The following is a 22,737-nucleotide window of genomic DNA, read 5'->3' as shown; positions in this document are numbered from 1 at the left end:
TCCGTAGCTCGCTTCTAACCTACTTTCGCACAGCCCTGGTATTTTTAGCACAGTTCTGCAGAGCGCCACCATTTTCAAGGCCACACAGGCGGGGTTAGGGCACAAAGGAGAATTCGGTTTTACTTGCTGCACACATTTATGCAGTGGCCTGGGAGCTGGGTGCACACACCCGGTGGTGACCACACCTGAGTGCGTGGACGCTGGGCAGGCGGGGGCCCAGTCCCGCAGCACCGTGCAGGGGTGCGGTCGTCCTGCCAGCTCCGAGATGGCATGGCATTTAGTGTAAGAGTGCCATGGTCCGGTTTGTTCTAGAAAGACGAAGAGCAGGGGCGCCTGGGTGGCTCAGTGGGTTAAAGCCCCTGCCTTCGGCTCAGGTCATGATCCCAGAGTCCTGGGATCGAGCCCCGCATCGGGCTCTCTGCTCCGTGGGGAGTCTGCTTCCTCCTCTCTGCCTGCCTCTCTGCCTACTTGTGATCTCTGTCTGTCAAATAAATAAATAAAATCTTTAAAAAAAAAAAGAAAGAAAGAAAGAAAGAAAGACAAAGAGCAGTCCGGAATGCCATGGAGAGCCGGTGGGCGGGGCCAGGGGCGAGGGCGGGAGCAACACTGATGACCATGGTGATGGAGTGGGCCCCCGGGGAAGGTTCTGGCTTGAGAAGACGTGCAGATGGGCAGCCCGAGGGACGGGCTGCCAGGTTCCTGGACCGCCTGGCGCAGCCCTGTGGACGGGGGATGGCGCTTCATGCCCTGGGGCTGGGCGAGGACACTGTGGAGCTGCCCTGAAGCCCTGTCTCGCCCCCCGGCCATCTGGCTTTTCCCTCCTCGCACCCCCGAGTGCCCCAAAGCCCCTCTGTTCCTGAAGACTCAGTACTCTCCCCGTGAGACCAGCGGCGCCAACCGCCTCAGTGCAGCCCGGCTCCCTGAGTCCCAGCTTCCGTGTTCAGGGCGCGCACTCGGACCGCCGCCGGTCAGACCTCGGGGCTGCCCCTCTTCCGTCATGTCCGCACACAGAACACACCCGGCCTCTGCCCTCAAGGTCCGGGCAATCGAGACTCGATTCCAGCCAGAAGCCAGACACCTAGGAGAACCTGGGAGACAGGTCAGGACGTGACATGTCTGTGCTGTGAGCGCAGCTGTGGGGAGGTCCTGGGTCCCTGGCGGGAGCCGGAACCCGCTGCGGCAAGCATGCCGGTCTCGGGGAGTCCCCTGACGCCGGGGCCTCTGCCCTCGTTCAGTGAGGATGAGGGGGACAGACCACGTGCAGCTGACCCCCCGGGGGGGGGGGGGCGGCAGGCTCCTGCCCCCAAGACAACCCTGGCCAGGCTGAGGGCAGGACAAGCACCAGCCCCCAGACCTTGCTGGGAACGGCCAGAGCCGCACCTCGTGCTCTCCGCACTCCGCCTGCTACAGCGACGTGTTCTCATTTCACGGCCGCAGTTTCTTACCTTTTCTTCGCTTTCCGGAGCAGTTTCCTTTTCAAATCTGCCTGGCCCTTTTGTACCAATTCCTGCTTTTATTTTCAGCCCTCTTTGATCTCTGGGACATATCATGCATACTGACTCCTTCCACCGAAGCAGCGTCCACACGACGGGAGCCTCCGGCGTACACACGCTCATCTGTTTATACACACCCTTGGAGGTCCCGGCCCTAAGGGCGGCCACCATCTGCCACCGCTCGAAGCTGTCACAGTGTTTCGGACTGTGTACTGACTTGACGTTCTGTGAAACCTCAAGTCCTCAGAGGCCAAGGTCTGATGTTTGCTGGGCGTTTCCTGATCTTCTACCAGCAGCTCGTTGTTTCTTGGAACTTTATCTCCGGGGCCCCTTTAAGGTCTGGGTTGAAGCCACATTCATCACAAGGGCTCTGGCTGTCGTCTGCAACACTAAGAACCTGGCTCTGTCAGTGGAGCAGGTGACTCTTGATTTCAGAGTCGTGGGTTCGAGCCCCTTGTTAGGTGTGGAGATTACTTAAAAATAAAACCTTAGGGGCGCCTGGTGGTTCAGTTGTTAAGCGTCTGCCTTCGGCTCAGGTCTTGATCCCAGGGTCCTGGGATGGAGCCCCGTGCCGGGCTCCCTGCTTGGCGGGAAGCCTGCTTCTCCCTCTCCCAATCTCCTTGCTTGTGTTCCCTCTCTTGCTGTGTCTCTGCCAAATTAAGAAATAAAATCTTTAAAAAATAAATAAATAAAAATAAAATCCTAACCTCTTCTCATTTTCTGTAAATCATGAATGGGAGTTGAATTTTATCAGGTCTGTTTCTTGGACCCATTGAGGTTATAATGCTGCGTCTCCTTTAATCCACAGTAAAGCACAGACTATCATCTCTCCTAACCCTGGCATTCTTGGGGAGTCTGACTTGGTCTCAGTGCAATGGCTTGTTATTAATATTCTGATGCTTTTCCTGTGCTCATTTCCTGACCTCTCACTAGGTTATTAGGTCTGTGCGCACGAGCAGGACTGGATGGCTACCCTGCTTCTTGCGTTTTCCTCCTCTGTCCGGCACCGGAGTTTACCATGTGCAGGAAGCAAGCCGAGCACCCTTGCTTCCACGCTGTCTCAGCTAGGGTGACGCCGGGCTCTCCGAACACTGTTTGTTTGTTCCTTCATGGCGGGGGCAGTGCAGAGGGAGGATGAGAGAGAGAATCTCAAGCAGCCTCCCCACTGAGCACAGGGCCCCGCATGCGGCTCGATCTCACGACCTGAACCAAGATCACAAGTCAGACGCTCAACCAACTGAGCAACCCAGGCGTCCTGATGTTCCGAAAATGCCTGATGATGTGTCTAGCTATGCATGTTTTTAAAAACTCTGGACATGGACTTCTTGGGAGCTTCACGTATTTCATGAATTCTGGAAAATCCCGTCTTCATTCCCTCCAATACCGCTTCTTCCCCATTCGTGCTATTCTGTCTGAAAGCCCCGCCAGGTGTGTGCTGGAATCTGCTTCATTTCTGGGCTTGCACATCTCTCTTCCAGCACCAACTCTCTCCTTAGTCTGGTTATGGCGCTGCCGCACCTGTGTGCTGAGTTTGATTTTTCACGACCGTGGTTTTCATGCCTAGAGGTTCTCTTTGGTTCTTTTTCAAACATGACTTGTCTGTTCACAGAATCTTGATAATCTTAAAGCTATTTCCTTTCTACCCTGGAAAAGCGCTCTTATCCTGATATCAACCTTTCAAAAGGTTTCTTAGTGAAGGAGTGCTTAAGTCTATTTTTAAATTCTAGTGCTGAGAGCCACCTGGCCAGGACTCCGCTGTCCCATTGTCTGGAGGCTTTCTCTGTGAGTGAGGAAAGCTGGCCTGAGCAAGGGCACTCCTGACCAGCTCCATTAGGGATGGTACTTCCTCACTTGGGAAGTTGCCCCAGTTAAGGCTTCTTCACCAAACAGGGTGAAGAAATTGTGTCCAGTGGTGGTAGAAAGGATAGACCAGGTTAGGCAACACTCTTCCACTTTGAATGCAAGTAACTTTCAAACTGTAACTATGGTCCAGGGCTCCACTCAGATTTTGATTCTAAATTTGATGTGTATGCTGGGCTCCCGCATGTGACCTGAGCACTTCTCAGTGTCAGAGCCATTTAAAAGGAGACGACTTGTCTGCCCCAAGAGAACAAGGATCTGTAAGAAACAGCATCTACACTTGGACGTCATCAGCTCTTTCCTACAAAAATCCTGCATCTGTAGTCCTCAGATTGCTGGTTCGTTTCTCCTAAGTAAGCTATTTTGGAAAATAAACAAAGTCTATCAGAAAGTTTCAAAGCTGCATATCGTCCAACTACAGAGACAACCTCCCTCTAATGTAACTTCTCACCATCTCACCCCATTTCCGGGAGTCCTAGGGAATCACAGCCTGTCCTCCCAGCTCCCGGAGACCGGGCTTACTTCTCTGGGATAAGTCTACCGCGCACCCCCACCCGTCTTTGACCACCCAAGGCTAGGCGATGTGCCTCTCGGAGTGCTTTCCAGAAGGTGAAAAATTCAGTTTCCAGCTCTGATTCCACAAGACTAGGATCAAGTTGAAAACAATACCATTAAGTAATAAAAGTGAACGAGGGACTCCAAATGTAGATCCTCCGGGTTTGGACATGTGAGTATTCTGACTTGCCATTCTCTTCTCTGAATGTGAAGACACACATGCAAAACGGTGGGGCACATACGCCGACAACCACCTCTCTTCTAAACCCACACAGAGACCCTCCTAATTGGTTTCTTCGTGTTGTGCATTACTGACTAAATAGGCCACCGCAGGGACCAAAAGCTCCCCTTAAAGTAGCAAAGGGAGGGGCAGGGAGGCGTCCAAAATCTTGTAGCAACGTATGAAGATACTTGAAAGGGAACAATTCAAACGCCGAGAACAACATAAAAAGCGTTTAAATAACGCTAGGAAAGGACAGCGAGAAGGAAACACTTAGAGGTCAAGAGAACTACCCAGTCTGCATAATTGATCACAGGCCTGGAAACGTCCTGCGCTCTGGGGCAGCTGAAAATAACTGCTCCCTCCGTCAGGGGAAGAAAAGTCTCCTACAGTAGAGAGTCCTTCTGCCTTCTGGAGCCTTTTCCAAATATATCCCCCCCAAATGCTCCGAAGACGAGGGAGGGGGTGGGGCAGGCATATGTGGCGCAGACGACATTCCCTGCAAACCGAACAGGAAGCCTACGAGGAAAAACCCCAAGGCTCACACCACCGGGGCCGCCGGATCTCGGGGCTCCCGGGCAGGCTGTCACGTGGTTCTCCGAGAGGAGCCCCCCCACCCCCTCAAGCGTCACAGACCACAGAGCTCTCCCCACGTTATGTAAGAGCCGCCGTTAGGCGAGGTTATCCGGGCCAATCAGGGCCGCGCCGAGCGCACCGGGAACCGCCTGGACGCACTGCACCGTGCAAACGAAGCGCACGGGTTGCTCCCCGCGCCTCCGCTCCTCGGGAGGGACCCCGCGGTCCGAGGCGCCCGCCCTCCACCCCTGGGGTCCTCCAGGACCTCGTCTCCGGCCCGGCGTCAACTCCCGGCCCCAAGTGAAGGCCCCTAGAGTCCCCGCCACAGGTAAGGGCGCAGCAGAGCCGCAGCACAGACGGGCAGGGCCTGCCACAGCCCCCCGCAGACCGCGAGGCCCCGGGGGCGCGACACGGCCCCCCGTGCTTCCGGGTCCGGGCCGCGACCTGGGCGCCGCCGAGTCCCAGTCGCCGAGGCCGGGCCTGCGGACCCCGCGGGGCAGCGCCCTCCTCCGCCCGGGCCCTCGGACCCCACCTCCCACGCCCCCGGGCAGGAAGCCCGCGCGCCGGCCCGCACTCACTGTTGTACTGCACGCCTTTGGCGAAGCGCCTCTGCAGCGCCTGGTTCATGGACTGCAGCCCGGCGGGGATGTTCTTGTCGCGGCCCGGAGCCTGCTCCGACCCCACCAGCTTCTTGAGCGCGGAAAACATCTTCCCGCTCCCCCGTTCGAGCCCGGCGCGGCCCGCGAGCTCAGCGGCGGCGGCGGCGGCGGCGGCCTGGCGCGGATCGCACCATGTCCTGGGTCCCGGCGGCCGGGCGCCTGCCTCGAGGGCGGCTCAGGGGCTCAGCCGCGGCGGTTCCGCTCCGGCCCCAGCGACCCCCGGCGCGGCCACCCTCCGCCTGTCAGAACCGCCATCTTGGCGCTGGCTCGACGAGGCGCGCGGCTACGGGGCGCCGCGAGGGCCAAGAGGGCGCGCGCATGCGCAGCGACACGCGAGTGAGGCGCTCTTGGCGCCTAGGAGCGCGGCGAGCGCCCCGGCCGGGCGGCGGCGTTAGGGCGCGCGCATGCGCGAGAGGGCGCGGGCGGCGGCGGTGGGCGCGCGGCCACGTCGGCCGGCCGGTCCTCGGAGCTGTCCCCCTGCTTTCGGGGCGGGCCTCACGCCCGTCCGCGTCCTCGCGGGGCCCACCCCGACTCACCCCTCAACCCCGGACCCACGCCCAATGCCCCACTTTTCCGCCCGCTTCCCAGCGCGACCCCCACTTCCGCGGCCGCCGGGTTCGTGCCCACACTGTCCCCGGTGTCCCCAGCCGTCCTGGAAAAATGTTTATTTGTGTCCCGAAGGGCCGGCGGGATGGGGCGGGGGCTACTTCCTCTTCTTCTTGGCCGCCTTGAGCCGGCCCTCCAGCAGCCGCTGGGCCTGCCGCTTGATCTCGGCGCGCGAGGGCACGTAGCTGTGGTCCACGTCCGCGAACTGGAAGGTTTCTGGAACGGAGCGCGAGGAGGAGGGCGCCCGCCTGCCTCCCGGGGCCACGTTCTGGCCACTTGCTCTTGACTCCGCTCTGCCTGGTGCGCTGGCATTAGGGGCCTTACGGGCTTGGGGACAGAGGCTGCCACTCGGGGGGCCCATTCTTGCCGAGGCCGAAGGCCGGCCGCTTGCAAACAGACCGATTCAGAGCCCACTCCCCCGGCCCCCTTTTCTTTTTTTTAAGTCTTTATCTGACACAGAGAGCGATCACAAGCAGGTGGATGGGCAGGCAGGGGCAGGGTGAAGCAGGCTCCCCGCCCCGCAGAGAGCCAGGACCCTGAGACCGTGACCTGCGCCGAAGGCAGAGCCTTAACCCACTGAGCCCCCCAGGCGCCCCTCCCAACCCCCTTCCTCATCAAACTCTCACACCAAGCCAATATTCTCCCGCTAAATCAACACAGGGTCGGGCACCAGGCAACTGGGGACAGCCCCTGCACGCCAAGGCCGCCAGCATCACTCCGACAGGCCGCCAGCATCACTCACTCAGCCCATGGGAAGCTGTTTGCCCTGGCCTTCACCCGCTCTTTCCTGCAGAAACTCCAAGAAAGGCTCTGGCCTAGACTGTTCCCTCACTCCTCCCTGGACTCCCCGAAGGCAGTGATGCTCCCACATGTCAGGAGATGTTACAAATTCTCCTTTCAATGGCATCAGCCTCTCTGTGTCCTCACTAAATCACTTCCCTAAATTATAATCCCGTGGGTGCAGGGGATACACCCTCCCGGTCCTTGTGGCACTGCACCCCTCCCCCGGGGGGCCCTGTGCCTCCAGGCTATCCCGGTCAGACGGAGCCATCTGCCACTGGTTCCTCCCTTCCTCCCCGTGGCTAGGTAGCCCCGAGGCTGTACCTATCATATCGTCCTCCAGGTCCTCAAAGCTGACCCTGGTGTTGTGCTTCTCCTTCAGAGTCGAGGTCTCTAGGGTATCCCTCACCTTTGTGTCTACCTGCAGGGCACAGGCAACTGTCAGCTCCAGGGGAACGGGGCGGGGGGGGGGGGCGGGGGCGGTGGGCACACCCAGCCTCCAGCTGCCTCCAGCTACCTCCTCGGTGATGGACAGCGTCTGCACTCTGTCGGCCAGGTGCAGCAGCTTTGCTTCGCAGTACGCCAGCTTGCCGAACATGTCGAGGCTGTCGGAGAGCGCCACTTCTTTCTGTGGGCCGGGAGGAGGGTCCCATCTCTCCTCTGGCTTCTCCCAGGGCCTCTGCAGACAGCTCCCCCCCACACCCCCACAGCTGGCACCTGGGCTGCGGGCAGGGCAATGCCAATCAGCCGGATGAAGAGGTTGTCGATGCCTGTCTGGATGGTCAGCAGCAGTTTCTGGCTCTTGGTCGTGCTGGCGTAGGCTAGCCGCAGTCTGTCTTCCTCTTCTCTCAGCATGTCCTTCATTTTCTTCTCCACGGACTTGAAGCTGTTGAGGAGGATGGTGGCACAGATTCCGGGCCAAGGCGCCCCGAGCCGGGTGATGTGCTAAATCCAGGGACTCCGGAGTTCGGATGTGGGCGTGCGGCGCCCCTCAGCTGGGGTCCCCCAGTCCACCTGCCAGGCCCCGCTGGCTCGTTGGCAGTGGACGCTCTTGGCTCCGAGCCGGGCCCACACACACGGGCTGTTCTCGAGGGCCCCATCCGGGGCCCCGGGGCCTAGCGGGCTACCTGGCGGAGGCGGGCGTCTCGCGGAACTTCAGGACCGCCTGCTCCACTTCCAGCTTCTTCATCAGAGCCTCCAGCTTCGCCCGCCGCCCCTCACAGTCCTCCGTCTGCAGCTCCAGGTTCTCCTCGGTGTTCCTCTGAGCCAGGAACCGGCCAGCGATGTCCTGGTGGGGCCAACGGGGCAAGCGGGTGTGGGCCCGGTGGGCACAAGCCCCCTAAGACCGGGACTGGTTTCTTCTGGGCGCCTCCCCATGGTTGGGATGATAGTGACTGTGGTCAGGCACTGGGCCCAGTGCTCTCTGCGGGTCAGCGCATGGGACCCCCACCACAAGCCGAGAGGGCCGACGGCCACGGCAGAGACGAGGAGGCCGCCTCTCAAAGACTGCTGCGCTCAGAGCCACTTGTCCGAGGGTGGACACGCTCACGTCAGGGCTGAGGACGGGAACTAAGGCTTACTGATGATAAACCCACATCAGGTTAAACGGAAGGGCCAGGCAGAGGTGGCCTCTCGTGTGGTCCTAGGGGTTTGGGAAGGGATGGAATTGTAGGTGGGGGTCTTGGCACTTGGATCCTCGAATCCCAGCAGGCTCCGAGCGGCCCTTGGCACGTGACTCGGAGACGCCGGCACGCTCTCCACTCTCAGCCGTGGGGGCTGCGGCTCTGCGTCCCTTCCTTCGGGAGGCTCCGCCTGGCCTTGGGCTGGGGCAGGGGCTCCTTGCCTCCCACCCTCCCTCAGGAGAGCCAGGGAGCAGTACCCAGAGGTGGGAGCACCGCACTGCCGTCTTCACTTTCTCCACCAAAGCGGTCACATCTGTCTGGTACTTGATGTCTGCCTTGGAGGTCTCTCTTTTTCTTACTGGTCAGAGCCGAGGGGAAGGTGGCCAGCATTCAGGAAGAGCGTGGGAACTCGGCTCGAGGCCATCAATCACGTCTGTGCATGCCAGAGAGCTGGGCAGTACCCATCAGACCTGCCTGCACTTTTGTCCTGCTCCCCCCGCCAGCTGGCCCTTCCAGGGTGCCCCAGGGCGACTCCATCCAGAAACAGCCTGGTATGGGGGCTTTGCGGTGCTTCTCAAAGGTAGCCCAAGGGTCCAGGGGGCCGGACTTGTCTCTTCTGGGGAATCGCTGGGGGATGGAGCCCTGGGGTACCATGGAACAGCGGAGAAGCTGGGGGCCTGGCCACCTCGGCAGCGAGCCCAAGGCTGCGGGCTGTGGCTGTTGGCACTCAGCCCCTGCAGGTAGAGCCAGGAGAGGCAGGAGTCTCCTTCTCCCTGGCCGCTGCAGGTGCACCTGGCCTTACAGAGACCTGACTGGGTGGCCTGAGCCCTTGCTGGCCTCTTGGGACCCTGGCTGGGGGCGGCAGAGAGCGGAGTGCTCACCTTTCACGGTCTCTGTACCCATCAGATTGGGGGGGAAGTCCAGGTCCCGCCGGCCCTGGTGGGAAGGGGAGGGGGGGGAGGAGGAGGAGGAGGAGGAGGTGGTGAGCAGCGCCCTCTGCTGGGGAGCGGCGCCCAGTGCTTCTCCTGCTGCGGGCCCTGCGGGGACTCACCCGGCGGTACTTCTCGTTGGTCTCCTTCGTGTGGATCTTGTCGATCAGCTTTTTCTGCTGATTGAGCCGGTTCTCGCGAGCCCTGCGTTCCTGGATGAAAGTCGCCTCCCCTTGCCGCATGTTCATCTGGGGACACGGGAGGTGGGGCGTGGTCACGTCTCGCCAGGACCCCCGTGGCGGAAGTCCAGCATTCAGTTTCAGTCCCCGCTCTCAGATCTGGGGATAGCACTGGAGGCTCTCGGCTGCGCCGTCCTCCTAAGGTGCTCCTGCAGCCTTCCTGCCGCCCACCCTCCTCTCAGGGCTCTCTCCCGGGGCTCCCAGTTCTCTTGGTGCCTGCGCTCCCCGCTGCCTTGCCGGGCTCCACTGAGAACTCACTCAACGGGGAGTGAGTCCACGTGTCTAGAAGGAACCTGCTATCGTCCCCCAACCCCGTCTCCTCCCACGTGTCCTGTTTTGGTGGCTAAACCCATCATCCACCCGCCCCTGTCTATGCGTCCTGGATGGGGCCCTTCCACTCTCCAGCCACATCTCACTCAGCCCCAGACTCTTTTGGGTGACCATGAGAGACTTCTGAGCACGGTTGACTTTAGGAACCCAGCGCTACAACTTGCCCATCCCAGGCCACCAGCATCCGGACTGTGGTTCTTTTCGGTCTCTGCAGCCCGACCACGCCTGGTTTTGAAGTGCAGACCTGATCCCATGGCCCCGTGTCTCCTCCCAGAGCTCCAGGTTGGGCGGGGGGCCAGGAGCTAAGCCCCCGCCACGTCCGCCTCCCTGCACTCGCAGACTCCGTTCCTCTGCATCTTCTCTGCTCCGGCCACTTGCTCCTCCCTTGGCCTGGTGAGGCCCCAGGATTTTGTTGTCCTTCATCCTCCGGGCTTGGGAATCTCCGACCTCCAGAGCCCCACTCAAGGATCGCCTCCCCGGGGCCCCTGGGGGGCTCAGTGGGTTAAAACCACTGCCTTCGGCTCAGGTCATGGTCCCAGGGTCCTGGGATCGAGCCCCGCATCGAGCTCTCTGCTCAGCGGAGAGCCTGCCTCCCCGCCTCTCTCTGGCTGTCTCTCTGCCTACTTGTGATCCATGTCTGTCAAATAAATAAATACTTAAAAAAAAATTAAATAAAAAGAATCACCTCCCTGAGCAGGTAAGTGCACCAGGATGGCCCCACATCACCCACTCCTCTCTCTGCAGTGCAGGCCAATGGTGTAGTGACATTTCTTCATGGATGGCTAGATGGCTTGGTGCGCTGTCCCCTCGTGAGGATGAAGCATGCCTGACTGGCAGGCAGACTGGGTGGCGGGATGGTCCCTGCCTGGGCCAGATGAGCTCCCTCCTGGGTCTCCCTTCAGGCTCCCATGCCTGGTGGGACCCTCTGTGTCCAGGGCCATCATGTGTGAGCAGAGCAGGCTCATGGGGTAGCCACGGATGGCAGGCTGTGTGGGTCTGGGGTGTTCCTGCGGACCCTGGGCCAGATGGGTCTTCGAGGGAGCCCTGTGGGACCCCTAGCCCTGGGGCTTGAGCTCACCTTGACCTCATCTGTAATCATCATAGCGTCCTGGGACATGACTGTCATGTCTGACAGCTCTGAGCAGTAGTCATCCACCAGATTCTGCAGCTTGTCCAGCTCCATGGGGTACCCGGTCAGCTCCTGCATCGAACAGGGCAAGAATGGCCCGGTGACGCCATCGGTTGAGTGCCTCACTCATGATTTTGGCTCAGGTCATACGTGAGACCAAGCCCCAAGGTGGACTCTGTGCTGGGTGCAGAGCTCGAGATTCTCTCTCCCTCCTCTGCACTCTCCCGTGCACGCTTTCTCTCTAAAATAAATCTTTTAAAAAAATGGGGGGGAAGAGCAGGGCCTGTGGCCAACCAGATGCTGCACTTCCAGAGTGGATGATGCCGACCCCCAACTCCTTACCCGAGACTGCGTGAGCCCTGAGGATGGCGATGGGGTGTCCCACTGTGGGAGGAGTGGCCGCACCCCAGGGAGCTGCTAGGGACTGGCTGCTGCCCGAAGTGAGGCAGGGAGGCTCAGCACACAGATGTGTGGTCAGAGACTCGGAGCTCAAGGCCAAGGCTGCCCCGGCCAGCTGGCTGTGGGAACTCGGGAAAGCCACTTAACCTCTCTGAGTGTCCCCGTCGGTCGATAACGGCTCTTTCGGAAGGTAGCTGTCAGAATGTGTTGAGACGGTATAACGAGGTATCGAGCACAGAGCCAGGTTCATAAATACCCAATATATCGGACTTAGTATTTTGTTACTGGTTACTACAATGTAGAATCTTTGCTAGTTTTTTTTTTTTTTTTTAACATAGATGACTATGGGAGTTATTTTTTTAAAATGCCTATGTTCTGGGGTGCCTGGGTGGCTCAGCTCGTTGGTATCCGACGCTTGCTTCAACTCAGGTATTGATCTCAGGGTCGTGAGTTCAAGCCCTATGCCCTATGCTGGTATCCACGCTGGGCATGGAGCCTAATTAAGAAAACAATGTGTCTGTTCTGCAAAGAACATGCCCCTGGGGGGACATCCTGCTCCCAGATGAAGGCGAGCTGGACCCAGGAGTGCAGCGGAGGGCAGGGGTGTGAGGAGGGGCCCTGGAGGGCAAGGTGGCAGGACCTGCAGCTAGGTCTCTAGGCACAGGGCGCCCAGGCAGAGGGACAGGCAAGAGGGCCGCGGTGCCTGGCTCTTTGGGCCACCGGCGGGACCCAGAGGGTTGTGACTCCAGCCAGCAGGGCTGCGGTGCCCACACCACCCTCCTCCCCCACCCCACTTCCGCCCGCCACCCACCTGGCTGCCGGAGCGCCAGCCTCAGGATGAGGGAGTTGGGGAACTCCCTCACTGTCCCTGCCCTCCGGCCACACTGCTCCTCGCAGCACCCCGGCACCCCGTCCGGCCCTCCTGTCTCCTCCTCCTCCCCCTCCCATGGAGGGGCCCTGCCTCCCAGTGGGACTCAAGGACCCTGGGGGCTTCCTCCAGGCCTCTTCTGCTGGGGGCCGGGTGGGGTCAGCCGGCTTGGAAGAAGTGGGAGCAAGCTCAGAGGTTACCGGCCTGCTCAGAGGTGGCTTGTCCTCTGTAACAGGGAACTTGTTGAGGGCTCAGGACCCATTTTTGCCCCCGGAGGCCAGGCAAACGACAAAGAATGGGGCAAAACTGAACGCTGAGCCAGCAAATACATGCGAGAAAACCCACACAATGCTGATACATGCCATGATGTGCCTTTTGAAGTAGCAAATAACAAGTTTCCAGACAGGTACACGTGCCCCTGCTCAGCAGGGGTCTATCCTTGGGGCACACTGGCCTGAAGGGAGTTGCAGTCCTTCCCTCCGCGGGTGGGGGGGGGGCGGGGGGCGCGGTCCTGCCCGGAGGCTCCTGTCCCCACTGAGATGCCAGCCCTGCACCGAGTCTGGGTCCTGAGACCCCCGGCGCCGGCGGCCAGATGGCTTCCCTGGGCTGGGGGCTGGGGTGAGGGGCTCACTTTCTTCAGGTAGTCCAGCAGGCCCACGTACAGCAGGTGGATGTTCTGACTTGTGGTGATCTTGACCATGGTCTTTTCAATGCTGTTCTCCAGCTGGCGGATGACCTGGGGTGGCCCGAGGGCACACTATTCTTAGGGACACAGCACCCGGGTGCCCACCTGGAGGCTGCGCCTTCTTCCAGGGGAGGGCGGGGTCTCTCGTCCGGCCCCGCCCCCGCGGCCCCGCCCCCGCCACCTGCAGCAGGTGCAGCTCCTCCCTGGTGGCGGCCGGCTGGCTCCTCAGGCTGGCCAGCTCCAGCTGCATGCTCTCCAGCTTCTGACCCCGCCGCCGCACCAGGTGGATCAGCACGTTGTGTACGTTCACGCGGTCGAACACGTACTTCCGCAGCTTCTCCCGCGCCACCTGGGTCAGGGAGGGCACGGCCCGCGCGTGGGTGCGCACGGGGAGCCGGCGCGCGGCGGGGCTGGAGCGGCGGGACCCCGGGATCGGGACGGGCTCCGCAGCGCCGTTTAGTGGTGGTGGTGGGGGGTGCGCACTGGCTGGGCGAAGCCGAGGGGTCCCCCCTGCCACCTTACCTCCATGGTGGAGCGGCCGTGGGCCAGCCTCATGGACACGTCCTTCCTGCAAGCCTTGGAAATGGTCTGCTGGTCGTACTGCAGAGCGGCAGTGGCTGAGCTGGGGTCTGTGTGGACCCCCAGGCCCCCATCCCTCCAGGCATTCTCCCCTGGCCTCTTCTACCCTGTGCAGCCCAGCAGCAAGGCCCCATCCGACCATTCCAGCTGAGCTGTGATGGGAGTCTGGAGAAGAGGGCCCAGGGCTCCCCTCCAAGGCCAGAGAGACAGAGGGGCCCGTGCTGTAGGGGGTAGCCCCCCAAAAGGACCCCCGCCAGGCCCACCCTGCCGGCAGACTTTTGGGAGTAACTGCAGCTAGGGGAACAGGTCTTGGGAAGCCCCTCCCCAGGATGCCCGCCGGCTCCAGAAGGGCAGGGGAGGGGGGAGAAGAGAGGACGCCTGCCCTCCACTTGTGTGTGGGACTGTTGCGGCAGGTGCATGCCCCACCCCCCCCATCCCCAGCCAGGGGTCTGCAGGGTGGGGACGGGACTGCTCACCTTTTTGGCCAAAGCCCAGTCTTGGGTCCCGCGACGGATGCCGCTGCGCAGGAGGGCCAGCGTGCTTTTGTTCTTGGCCGTCTTTTCCTTTACCGCTTGGATTTGCAGTGCCCGGCATTGCTCTGGGGTGGGGGGTGGGGGCGGAGGGGCAGAGGGCCAGGGGGCCAGGATGTGGGTGGGTCTGGGTCCCCGAGCCGAGGGGGCTCCACACCAGGGCTGTCCGAGGTGGGGCAGGCAGGAGAACGCTGATCCCACGGCACAGTCCTTCCCCCCACTGCTCAGGGTCATGGGCTTCCTGGCTCAACGGTGCTTATGGAGGTGGCTGTGCGGGGCACATCCTGGGATCCCTTCCAGACCCACGGGCCAGAGAAACAGGTGGGTCCTTTCCTGTCTCCTCCAGCTTTGGGGCTCACAGGGCTCACACATCTCTTTGAAGCCCCCCTGCGTGGCAGTCCCTTTGGTCCCTTCTCGTAGGTCTGTTTGCGGGGGGTGGCCACTAGCCCTTGTATGCCCTGGACTGGCCCTGTGTTAAATCTGAGAGCTCTGAGCCCAGGGAGGGGCCAGGCAGGGTGGTCCCCTGGGGGCGGCTCACCCTGGAGCCGAGTGATCGTCTTCAGCTCCTGGATCTGCTCGTCCGCCTCTGCCTCGCTGCGGGTCTTCATGGTGGCCCTCGGGGTCCTCTCGGGACCCTCTGCACCTCCCGCCCTCCCTGTGCTGAGCCTGCTCAGCAGAACTGCACGCAGTTCAGCTTATCCCCGGAATCTCGGCCCATTGTGATGGGGGCCAAGGTTCTCGATGTCCAGTTCAGGGAACCCTGGCAGTCCTGGACTGCCCTGCCCCCACCTGCTGCCCCGAGCGAGCCTGGGGGGCCGTCCCCAGGCTGTGTGTCTTGTGGCTGCTCTCAGCTCAGGGGTATGGGAGGAGGCGCCTTCCACAGGAAGGTCTGTGGTGGTCTGACACCGTACCCACACCAGCCCCCCCCTCCACACCTCCACGCTGTCCTCCACTGAGTCTCCTAAAACGTCTCACCTCTGCCTTATGGGATCTCCGTTCCCTCAGCACACCCCAGGCTCAGACTCACAGACTGGACGAGCTGGCTCGTGAGGTCCCACCTCTCCCTGCCTTCTGCCTGCTGCCTAGATAGAGCCCGTCCTGCTTTGCCTCTGCCTCCTTGGGGGAATTCCTGGGTCTAGCCTTCGGTGCCACTTACTCTGGGAGGGGCCACCCCAGCCCATGCTGCTCTTGGAGTTGTAGGCCCTGAACCCCTGACAGCCTGGGATCCCAGGGGTGCGTACCAGCTCGGTTACTGTTTCCGGCCACGCTGCGTGAACTTGCTGGAGCTGCCGTAACAGAGAGCCACAGCCCGTGTGGCTGCCAGCGTGGAAACTGATTGTCTCATATCCTGGAGGCTGAAAGTCTGAGATCGGAGTGCTGGCAGGCTGGTTCCTCCTGCGCTAGGAGACGGCCATCTTCTCGCTGCACCCCCACAAGTTCGTCCCTCTGCTCGTGTCTGTGTCCTCCCCTCAGAAGGACACAGTCCAGACGGGATCAGCCCCCCCCCCCCATTTTAATGCGATCATTTCTTTAAAGGCTTTGTCTCCAAATGCAGTCATATTCCAAGTCCTGGGTGTTAGGTCTATGATGTGTAAATTTAGGAACACGCAGTTCATAACCATGGCCGGCAGGCTAAGACCCTACACAGGGGTCACTTCCTGGTCATTGCCACTTTTTGAAGAAAGTGAGTCCTGTCCCATTTAAAACTCCATGGGCTCACTTTCTGCCACCCTCTGAGGCCGCAGGGGTTTGGAAGAACCAGCCATAGGCATCCCCCGACCCCGTCTTCTCCCTGGGCCGCAGGCAAAGCCTGCTCGCTGTCCCTCAGTATTGGTTCTGCCTTGTTCCTCAAACCCCTGAACTTTAGTGGGGTACGTGGCTGCCCAGAACGAGGCGGTCCTCCTAGGCGTGTACCCCATGACTTAATTTTGGCTGGTGGAGGGTAAGCCCAAGCGGTGAGTGAACTATCATCTTCCCTAGTGACTGGGATGAAGGCATGATGGCTGGAGCTGGCGCAGCTGCCCGAGACCATGAGGTGCACCCGGAAGAGAAGCCACAGCAGGGGAGACAGCAGGGACAGCAGGGGGCAGACTGGAGGGAGTCCTTGAGCACCTGTCAACCCTGGATCACTTACATGAAAGAAAACCCCAACCCTCGCTCGCTCACACCATGGTTATCTTGGACTTTGCCTGCCCACTCACCGATTCCCTGGTGCACAGTAGGCGCTCAGCGTTCTTCTCAATGACCAGCTAGGCCGGGAGGTGCAGGAGTTGGGCTGGGGCTGGAGCAGCATGGCTCCAGGTCGTGGGCCTTCAGTGTGACCGGGAGGGCCGCTGTCCAGGACGATGGATTTGCCCAGCTTTTATGTCATTGCTGCCTCTCCCTCCGTCGGGTGTGTGGGGCGTGTAGTCGTGCCCACTCAGAGCTTTCCCTCCCTGTGGATGGAACTCCAGTAAGCTAGCTCTGGCCGCCCTCCACCCTTCACTTCCCCCTGCCTTGGAGTGAAGTGACTTCATCTGACAGGTGTGTTTGGAATGGTAGACAGGTAGGCATGGCCACTTCCTGTGCCTTGAGTCCCAGGGGCCAGGCGCTACCAGGCCGCACACCCCTGCTTTGCTCCCTCATGGCTGGACGTGTGCAAGCAGACCCCGCGTGGGAAGGCCTGTGGAACCATTGGATTCTAGAGCTGTGCTGGCAACTGCCCTGGCGGGTCCTCCAGTGCCAGTGTATGGCGCCGAGAGGACCTGTGTCTCCTATTTTCTTACTGCTTTGACGTGTTTCCCGATGGTTGTATTTTTTTTTTTAAGATTTTATTTATTTATTTGACAGAGATCACAAGTAGGCAGAGAGGCAGGCAGAGAGAGAGAAGGGAAACAGGCTCCCTGCTGAGCAGAGAGCCCGATGCGGGGCTCGATCCCAGGACCCTGAGATCATGACCTGAGCGGAAGGCAGAGGCTTAACCCACTAAGCCACTCAGGCGCCCCTTCCCAATGGTTTTAGAACTCAGCTGGGAAAAGGCAAGGCATTTATCTGTGCAGCAAGCCCCCCAGCAGCTGTCCCCTTGGACCGTGGGGGACGCCAGGGCCGGACAGAGAGTGTCAGAGCACCAGGGCCCGCAGAAGTCCCTTCCACCAAGTGCCAGGGCCTTTCTGATGCTCTCCAGCTCTCAGCATCCACCATGTTTCTCACTGCCCTCTGGGAGGCCAACCACTGCAGGGACAGCCCCGCTGGTGTGACCTGGGCAGTAGCAAAGGTTTGCACAGGGTTGGCAGACCTCCCATGAATGTCTGCAGGGGACACCGTTGGGTCACCTTAGGCTGTGGGGAGGGCCTGTGTGAGGGGGGAGGGCAGGCCTGAGGTGAGGAGGCCCCGAGGGCTCGAAATTTTCGGCCCCAGGTCTTCTGCGCCCCAGGTGGAGCTCTCCTAGCTGTGCCGATCTGTAGGAGGCAAAGGGAGACAGCTGGAACCACAGCCTAAGCCGCTCACCAGAAGGACACAGGCCTGACGTCAGCCAGCTTGGTGTCTGGACACCCTTCTTGGGGTGACCACACACCTGATTCTGCACTCCCCTCCTGCCCAAGGGGCTCAGGAAGGTCTGGCTGTTGCATGCCACCCACTCCTGCCCTCCAGGATGGACAGGCCAGAGGGGAGAGGCCCTGTCCAGTCTATACCTTGGGCCTCGGGTTTGCCTGCCGAAACCTCTGGCCCCAGAGCCTCAGGTCCTGCTTTCTGCTGCCCTCTGGCCTCTCACCTGCACCCCTGTCTTCGGGGAGCTGCCCCGTCTCCAGGAAGAGCCAGAGGTTGCTGCATCTGTGCGACTCCACTCGGGTCACCCAGTAGCTGGCCACTGAGCCTGTGACTGGGGAGCAGGGGCCACGGGCCAGTTGGGCAGAGGGTCCTGTGGGCTTGGCAGGACTCGCACCGAGAACTGGTACCCCGTCCCAGGAGGTGGGGATGCATGGGACCACGGCCTCCCCACCCCAGTGGGGACCCCCCGCCGGAAAGCCAGCATCACCTCTGGCGACTCAGGTGCATGTCAACGCGGGAGGCACAGCCCCTGGGGTACCCACCCACGGCCACCAGCACGTGCCACTGGAAGGGGTACAGGAACTTCCTCCGGATGAACATCTGCAGGCCGAAGGCGGCGCCGGTGCCTGCCCAGAGCCAAGGTCCCCATCAGCCAGCCTGTCCACCGCCTGGGCGCCCATAGCAGCCGTCAGGCTCCCAGCCTCCGAGGACGGGGGACCGGACGGCACCTGCTCGGCACTCAGGTGAGACGGGAAGGTGCGGTCTGTCCGGACCCCAGGACGTCTGGACCCAGCCTACCTGCGACAAAGCTGAAAATGCCCTTCACGAAGGCCTTGGACTGGCACGCGGCGTACTCCCCCAGTCCCTGCGGCGGCGGAGGGGTGAGGGCTCAGTCCCCGCGCCGTTCACAGGCCCTCCGTTCCGCCCTCGGGCACACTCCGGCCGCAGGGAGCGGGACCACTCGTCGTGAGGCCCTGGGGCTTGCCCACACCTGCCTCCATGTCCACCCAGGCTGCCCCGATGCCCACAGCGGGAGCGTCCTCCCCCGTCTCTCTTCCCCGAGGAGCGTAGCCCCCCATCGAGCCCCCACCCGCCCCGCTCAGGTCAGCTTCTGAGGTCCGGGGCCCGCGTGCCAGGCCGGCCTTCTCACCGGGTGCTTGGCGGCCACGGCGTCGTCCACCCGGGATAGGCCCAGGTTCACCATGGCTGGCAGGTCACCCGTAGCGGACGGGCGGAGCCTGCGCACGACGTGCGGGGGGCGGGGCGAGCAGGGGGGCGGAGCCTTGCGGGACGTGCAGGGGGGCGGGGGCGGGACCGCGTGAGACAGGCGGAGGGGCGGGTGTGGACAGGGGCGGAGCCTGCGCGGGCTGCGCGCTGGGGGAGGCGGAGCGAAGAGGGGGCGGAGCCTTGCAGGACGCGCGGGCAGGGGCGGAGGGGCGGGTGCGAAAGGGGCGGAGCTTGCGCGGGACAGGCGAAGGGGCGGGGACGAGCTCGCAGGAGGGGCGGGGCTGGGGGGACCTGAGAGAGGGTGGGAAGGGCCGAGGGTCTGAGTGATGGCAGAGAGTCTGCGGTGTGGACTCAGGTGGTCTTTGAAGTAGAGGGGCAATGAGGCTGGGGCCTGGCCAGGTCTTCTGGGGGAGAGGGGGCATCAGTTTAGGTCGCCGGTCAGAACATTGAAGTCCTAGGTGGCGCGTGGGCTTGGGAATGGACATGGCTTGGGCGTCGTGTGGCCTATGGGTGCGTCCAGCTCCCCCGAATGCCCCAGCCACAGGGTAGAGGCCAGCTACCTCCCGTCCGGAGGATGAGGCCCCCTGAGTGGGGGACAGCCTCTGTCCAGGGACCAAGGCTGGACATTCTGGGTGGGCCAGACGCCCCTGGCCCCCCCTCCCCCGCCCCGCCTCCCTGCCCTAGACGGTAGCACTGACCTGAAAAACAAGTTATTTTACCAGCAACCAGGAGTTTACTGGGGAGCAGCAGAGACTTGCAATTTGGGACATGCGAGCCACAGCAAAACCAGGGATGAGGCCAACCAATGACCACGAGGAAGTACTTTATGGAGAAGGAGTGGGAGGGGTTGCTGTGAACCCAGGCCTGCTGGAGAGAAGCAAGCGCTCCGGGTGGTGCGGGCCGGGGTCGGTTTCTTGTAGGGGAGACAGTGCACATCTTTCCCTGTGGGGCCTGGGGCTGATGGTTCTCCCTGCCGTGGTCTGGCTGCCCAGAGGGCCAGGAAAGCCAGGGCAAGCTTGGGGGATGGTCGCCTTGTCCCGAGCCCCCAGAGCCCTAGATTCAGGTCTGCACACAACCGGGGAGAGTGGGCTGCAGGCCGGTACCCTTCCGCCTTCCCTGGCAGCACAAGGAGGCCATCCTGTGCTGTCCACACTCCGTTTGCCAGTATGAGCTGCTTCTGCCCTTCCCACCACCTGCCTCCCCCCTGCCCACACCTGGAGGGGTGCGTGTGGGCAAGCTGATGCATCTGAGCCGGCCCCTCCTACCCAGACAGGGGTCTCCCCACCCCCTTCCCCTCCTGCCCCCCCCTTCTCTCTCCCCCTGCCCTCCTCCCCCCTCCTTGTCCTTCCCTCCCTGCACGCCTCCTGCCTCCTCCCCTGTCCCACTCTCCCTCCTCTTCCTCCTTCCTCTTCTCGGTCCCATTCTTGTGGCTGCTCCAATGAAACTGGAGGCCCAGCGGACGGGAGGAAGCCTGAAGCTTGCAGCAGGGCAGCTGCTGGTCATCCAGAGGCTGACTGGAGCCAGGAAGTGTGGTCCTTGGCGGCTGAGGCACCACCCCTGCCCTGTAAGTGCCCACGTGACTGAGAGCTCTGGGGCCTGCCCTCAGGTGCAGGACATGCCACCCCAGGAGGCCACGCCCTGACTGGCCTGCACATTGCTGACGCTGCCTGAGGGGCAGGAGCCCTTCGTGAAGTCACTGCAGAGGTGCCCAGCCCTGGCCCGTTCCCTGGAGGGACACAGAGGGCACGTGCAAATTAGGGGAAAGCGGACAGTGTGTTTGCAAAGCAACTCCCCAGACGTGAGTGGGACATGGGAGACCCCGAGGGCCGGGGCAGGAACCTAGAACTCAGAGCACCCCAGGTTGGGGGGGCGGACACCTGTTCCAGCACGTAGAGGGGGAACTGTGTAGGTGTGACCCCTGGGGTCTGTAGGGGAATCTGGCCGGCACAAAGTAACCTCCATTCCCCTCCCACCTCCTGCTGGGCCCCCTGGGGTGGAGCCCAACTGTGCAGGGCGCCAGGGGGCCCTTGATTGTCCGTGCAGCTTGGGCTCCCTCCATGGTCAGCAGGTGGAGGCTCGGAACACCTGAGATTCTTTCTCCTCCCCTGAGGACGGGTCCCAGGGTTAGGAAGCACCCCGGGGGGCAGGAACCTGACTGGGCTGGGCCTGGCGGAGAGGTGGTCAGCAGCCCTGACCCACCATAACCAGTGAGAGTTTACTGGAAGGATACTGGGGCTCCTGGATTAGCAGGGTGCTGGAGAACCAAGAGAGTGGGTACAGGGGAGCCTCGGCGGTCTGGTGAACAGGAACAGAACGAGAACCTCCAGGGAAAGAAGTGTTGGGTCTGAGCCAACCAGCCTCTGAGTCCTGCCCTCCTCCTGGAGGCTCAGAACCCTGGGCCGGCCAGGGGGACTGCTGGGCAAGGTGGCAGCCCCCCACACCTGTGCCCTTGGTCTTCACAGCGTGACGCTGCGAGAGAGTGAGGCAGGGAAGCCAGACGAGGCTCCAGGCGGAGTTTCCGCTGCGGCTGTGGACAAGGCCGGCCATGCCAGCACGCAGACCCCTGCCACGGGCTGCAGACGTGGTGGCGCGGCAGAGAGGCCCCAGGCTCTAGCGGACCTGCAGGCTGAAGCGACCTTACTCCCTCATTTATCCACAGCTATGAACCGAGCACCTTCTGCACCCGGAGCTGGGGAATCCGAAGCCGTCAGGCCCCTGGTAGCGCTGGCTGTCCCGGAGTTTAGAGTGTGCAGCGCAGAGACAATACGTAAACACAGAAGAATATGCAGATTAAGCTCACAGCCCGGAGGAAAGAGATCCGGGTGGAGTGGGGTGTAGACTGTGGTTTGAGGAGGGGGCAGAAGCCACAAGCTGCCCGGGGAGCGGCCGGCTCCGGGCCGGTGCTGGAAATGCCACGGGGCCAGCGGGCCGGGTGTTGCCTGGTGCCGGGATGGCTCCAGATGCCGGGGAGCGTCACATTGTTGTCCTTGAGGTTTGCCCCCCCGCTGTGAGGCCGAGGACACAGGGAGCCAACGGGTGGCTGGGCTGCTGTGAAGGCCCTCGTCAGGGCCAGTGCGTTTTCCATGGGTAGAGGGGCTGCCCTGCCCCTGGGGGGCTCCTCAGGCCGTCCGAGGCTGTGGTTGTCCGGGCCTTGCTCAGGCTTGCGGTTGGCGTGGGCACCTGTCCTGCCCCCACCCTGGCCTTGGAGCTCTGGCCTTGGAGGGAGTGGGACGGATTCCTTTGGCCTTCCTGTCCCCCAGCCGGGGAGCTGCGTTTGGGAGATTTTGTACGTATTTGTCACTTGTATTTATGCATTTTATTTTTTTTTTTAAGATTTTATTTGACAGACAGAGACCACAAGTAGGTAAAGAGGCAGAGAGAAAGAGGAGGCAGGCTCCCCTCGGAGCAGAGAGCCCAAAGTGGGGCTCGATCCCAGGACCCTGAGATCATGACCTGAGCCGAAGGCAGAGGCTCAACCCACTGAGCCACCCAGGCGCCCTGGATTTACGTGTTGTAAACAACGTCTCGGTCACACACAGACCTCACTTTTTTGCTGTCAGCTCTGTGAGTTTATAGACAGACGCAGATGCGTGGCCACAATCCCAGGTCCGACAGTGGCCACGTGCCCTTCTGCTGGCCGCCAAGCCTACCCACCCCCCAGCCCGCCACCGCCGAGCAGCTTCCTGTTCCTGGGCACTTGCGAATTCTGGAAGGTTCTAGAAAGGTATCCCCATCTGTAGTCTTCCTGAAAAGGCCTCTCTCACCCAGGAACCGATGGGGATTTTCCAAGCACGTTACCTGAGTGGATGGTTTGCTCCTTCCACGCCCTCCTGCCATGGACGGTTCGTCATCCACGTGGCCATGGGGGACACTTGGTGGCTTCTGCTTCCGGGTAGTTTTGAATAAAGCCCTCCAAACACCTA

At 61.6% G+C, this 22,737-nt stretch overlaps 3 protein-coding genes and 1 long non-coding RNA gene across 5 annotated transcripts in view; 1 reads left to right on the top strand and 3 right to left on the bottom strand.

Moving 5' to 3' along the window:
- Positions 1-5,680, bottom strand: part of RABL6 (RAB, member RAS oncogene family like 6) — a 20,580-nt gene extending 14,900 nt beyond the window's left edge. For both annotated transcript variants that reach the window (XM_082696301.1, XM_082696302.1), the window contains exon 1: positions 5,283-5,680. In XM_082696301.1, the coding sequence (XP_082552427.1) occupies positions 5,283-5,412 (130 nt within the window). In that variant the 5' untranslated portion in view covers positions 5,413-5,680. The remainder of the gene's footprint in view (positions 1-5,282) is intronic.
- Positions 4,421-22,737, top strand: LOC309846811. Its single transcript, XR_014302140.1, has 3 exons — positions 4,421-5,032; positions 20,265-20,378; positions 22,148-22,737. It is a non-coding gene; the product is annotated as an uncharacterized lncRNA (long non-coding RNA).
- Positions 5,789-15,244, bottom strand: CCDC183 (coiled-coil domain containing 183). Its single transcript, XM_082696323.1, has 14 exons — positions 14,598-15,244; positions 14,006-14,127; positions 13,473-13,550; positions 13,132-13,299; positions 12,897-13,001; positions 10,948-11,070; positions 9,423-9,548; positions 9,253-9,307; positions 8,629-8,729; positions 7,877-8,037; positions 7,467-7,635; positions 7,267-7,377; positions 7,074-7,170; positions 5,789-6,185 (listed from the first exon to the last, which is right to left on the bottom strand). The coding sequence occupies exons 1-14, from the start codon at positions 14,665-14,667 to the stop codon at positions 6,067-6,069; spliced, it is 1,605 nt and encodes a 534-aa protein (XP_082552449.1). The 5' UTR covers positions 14,668-15,244; the 3' UTR covers positions 5,789-6,066.
- TMEM141 (transmembrane protein 141) lies at positions 16,853-18,865 on the bottom strand. Its single transcript, XM_082696376.1, has 5 exons — positions 18,738-18,865; positions 18,386-18,452; positions 18,130-18,213; positions 17,811-17,918; positions 16,853-17,496 (listed from the first exon to the last, which is right to left on the bottom strand). Exons 1-5 carry the CDS (start codon positions 18,789-18,791, stop codon positions 17,483-17,485), a joined length of 327 nt encoding a protein of 108 aa, XP_082552502.1. The 5' UTR covers positions 18,792-18,865; the 3' UTR covers positions 16,853-17,482.

Source organism: Mustela nivalis, assembly GCF_964662115.1.
Source record: "Mustela nivalis genome assembly, chromosome: 13".
Taxonomy (NCBI): domain Eukaryota; kingdom Metazoa; phylum Chordata; class Mammalia; order Carnivora; family Mustelidae; genus Mustela; species Mustela nivalis.
This window is presented reverse-complemented; position numbering and strand designations above follow the sequence as displayed.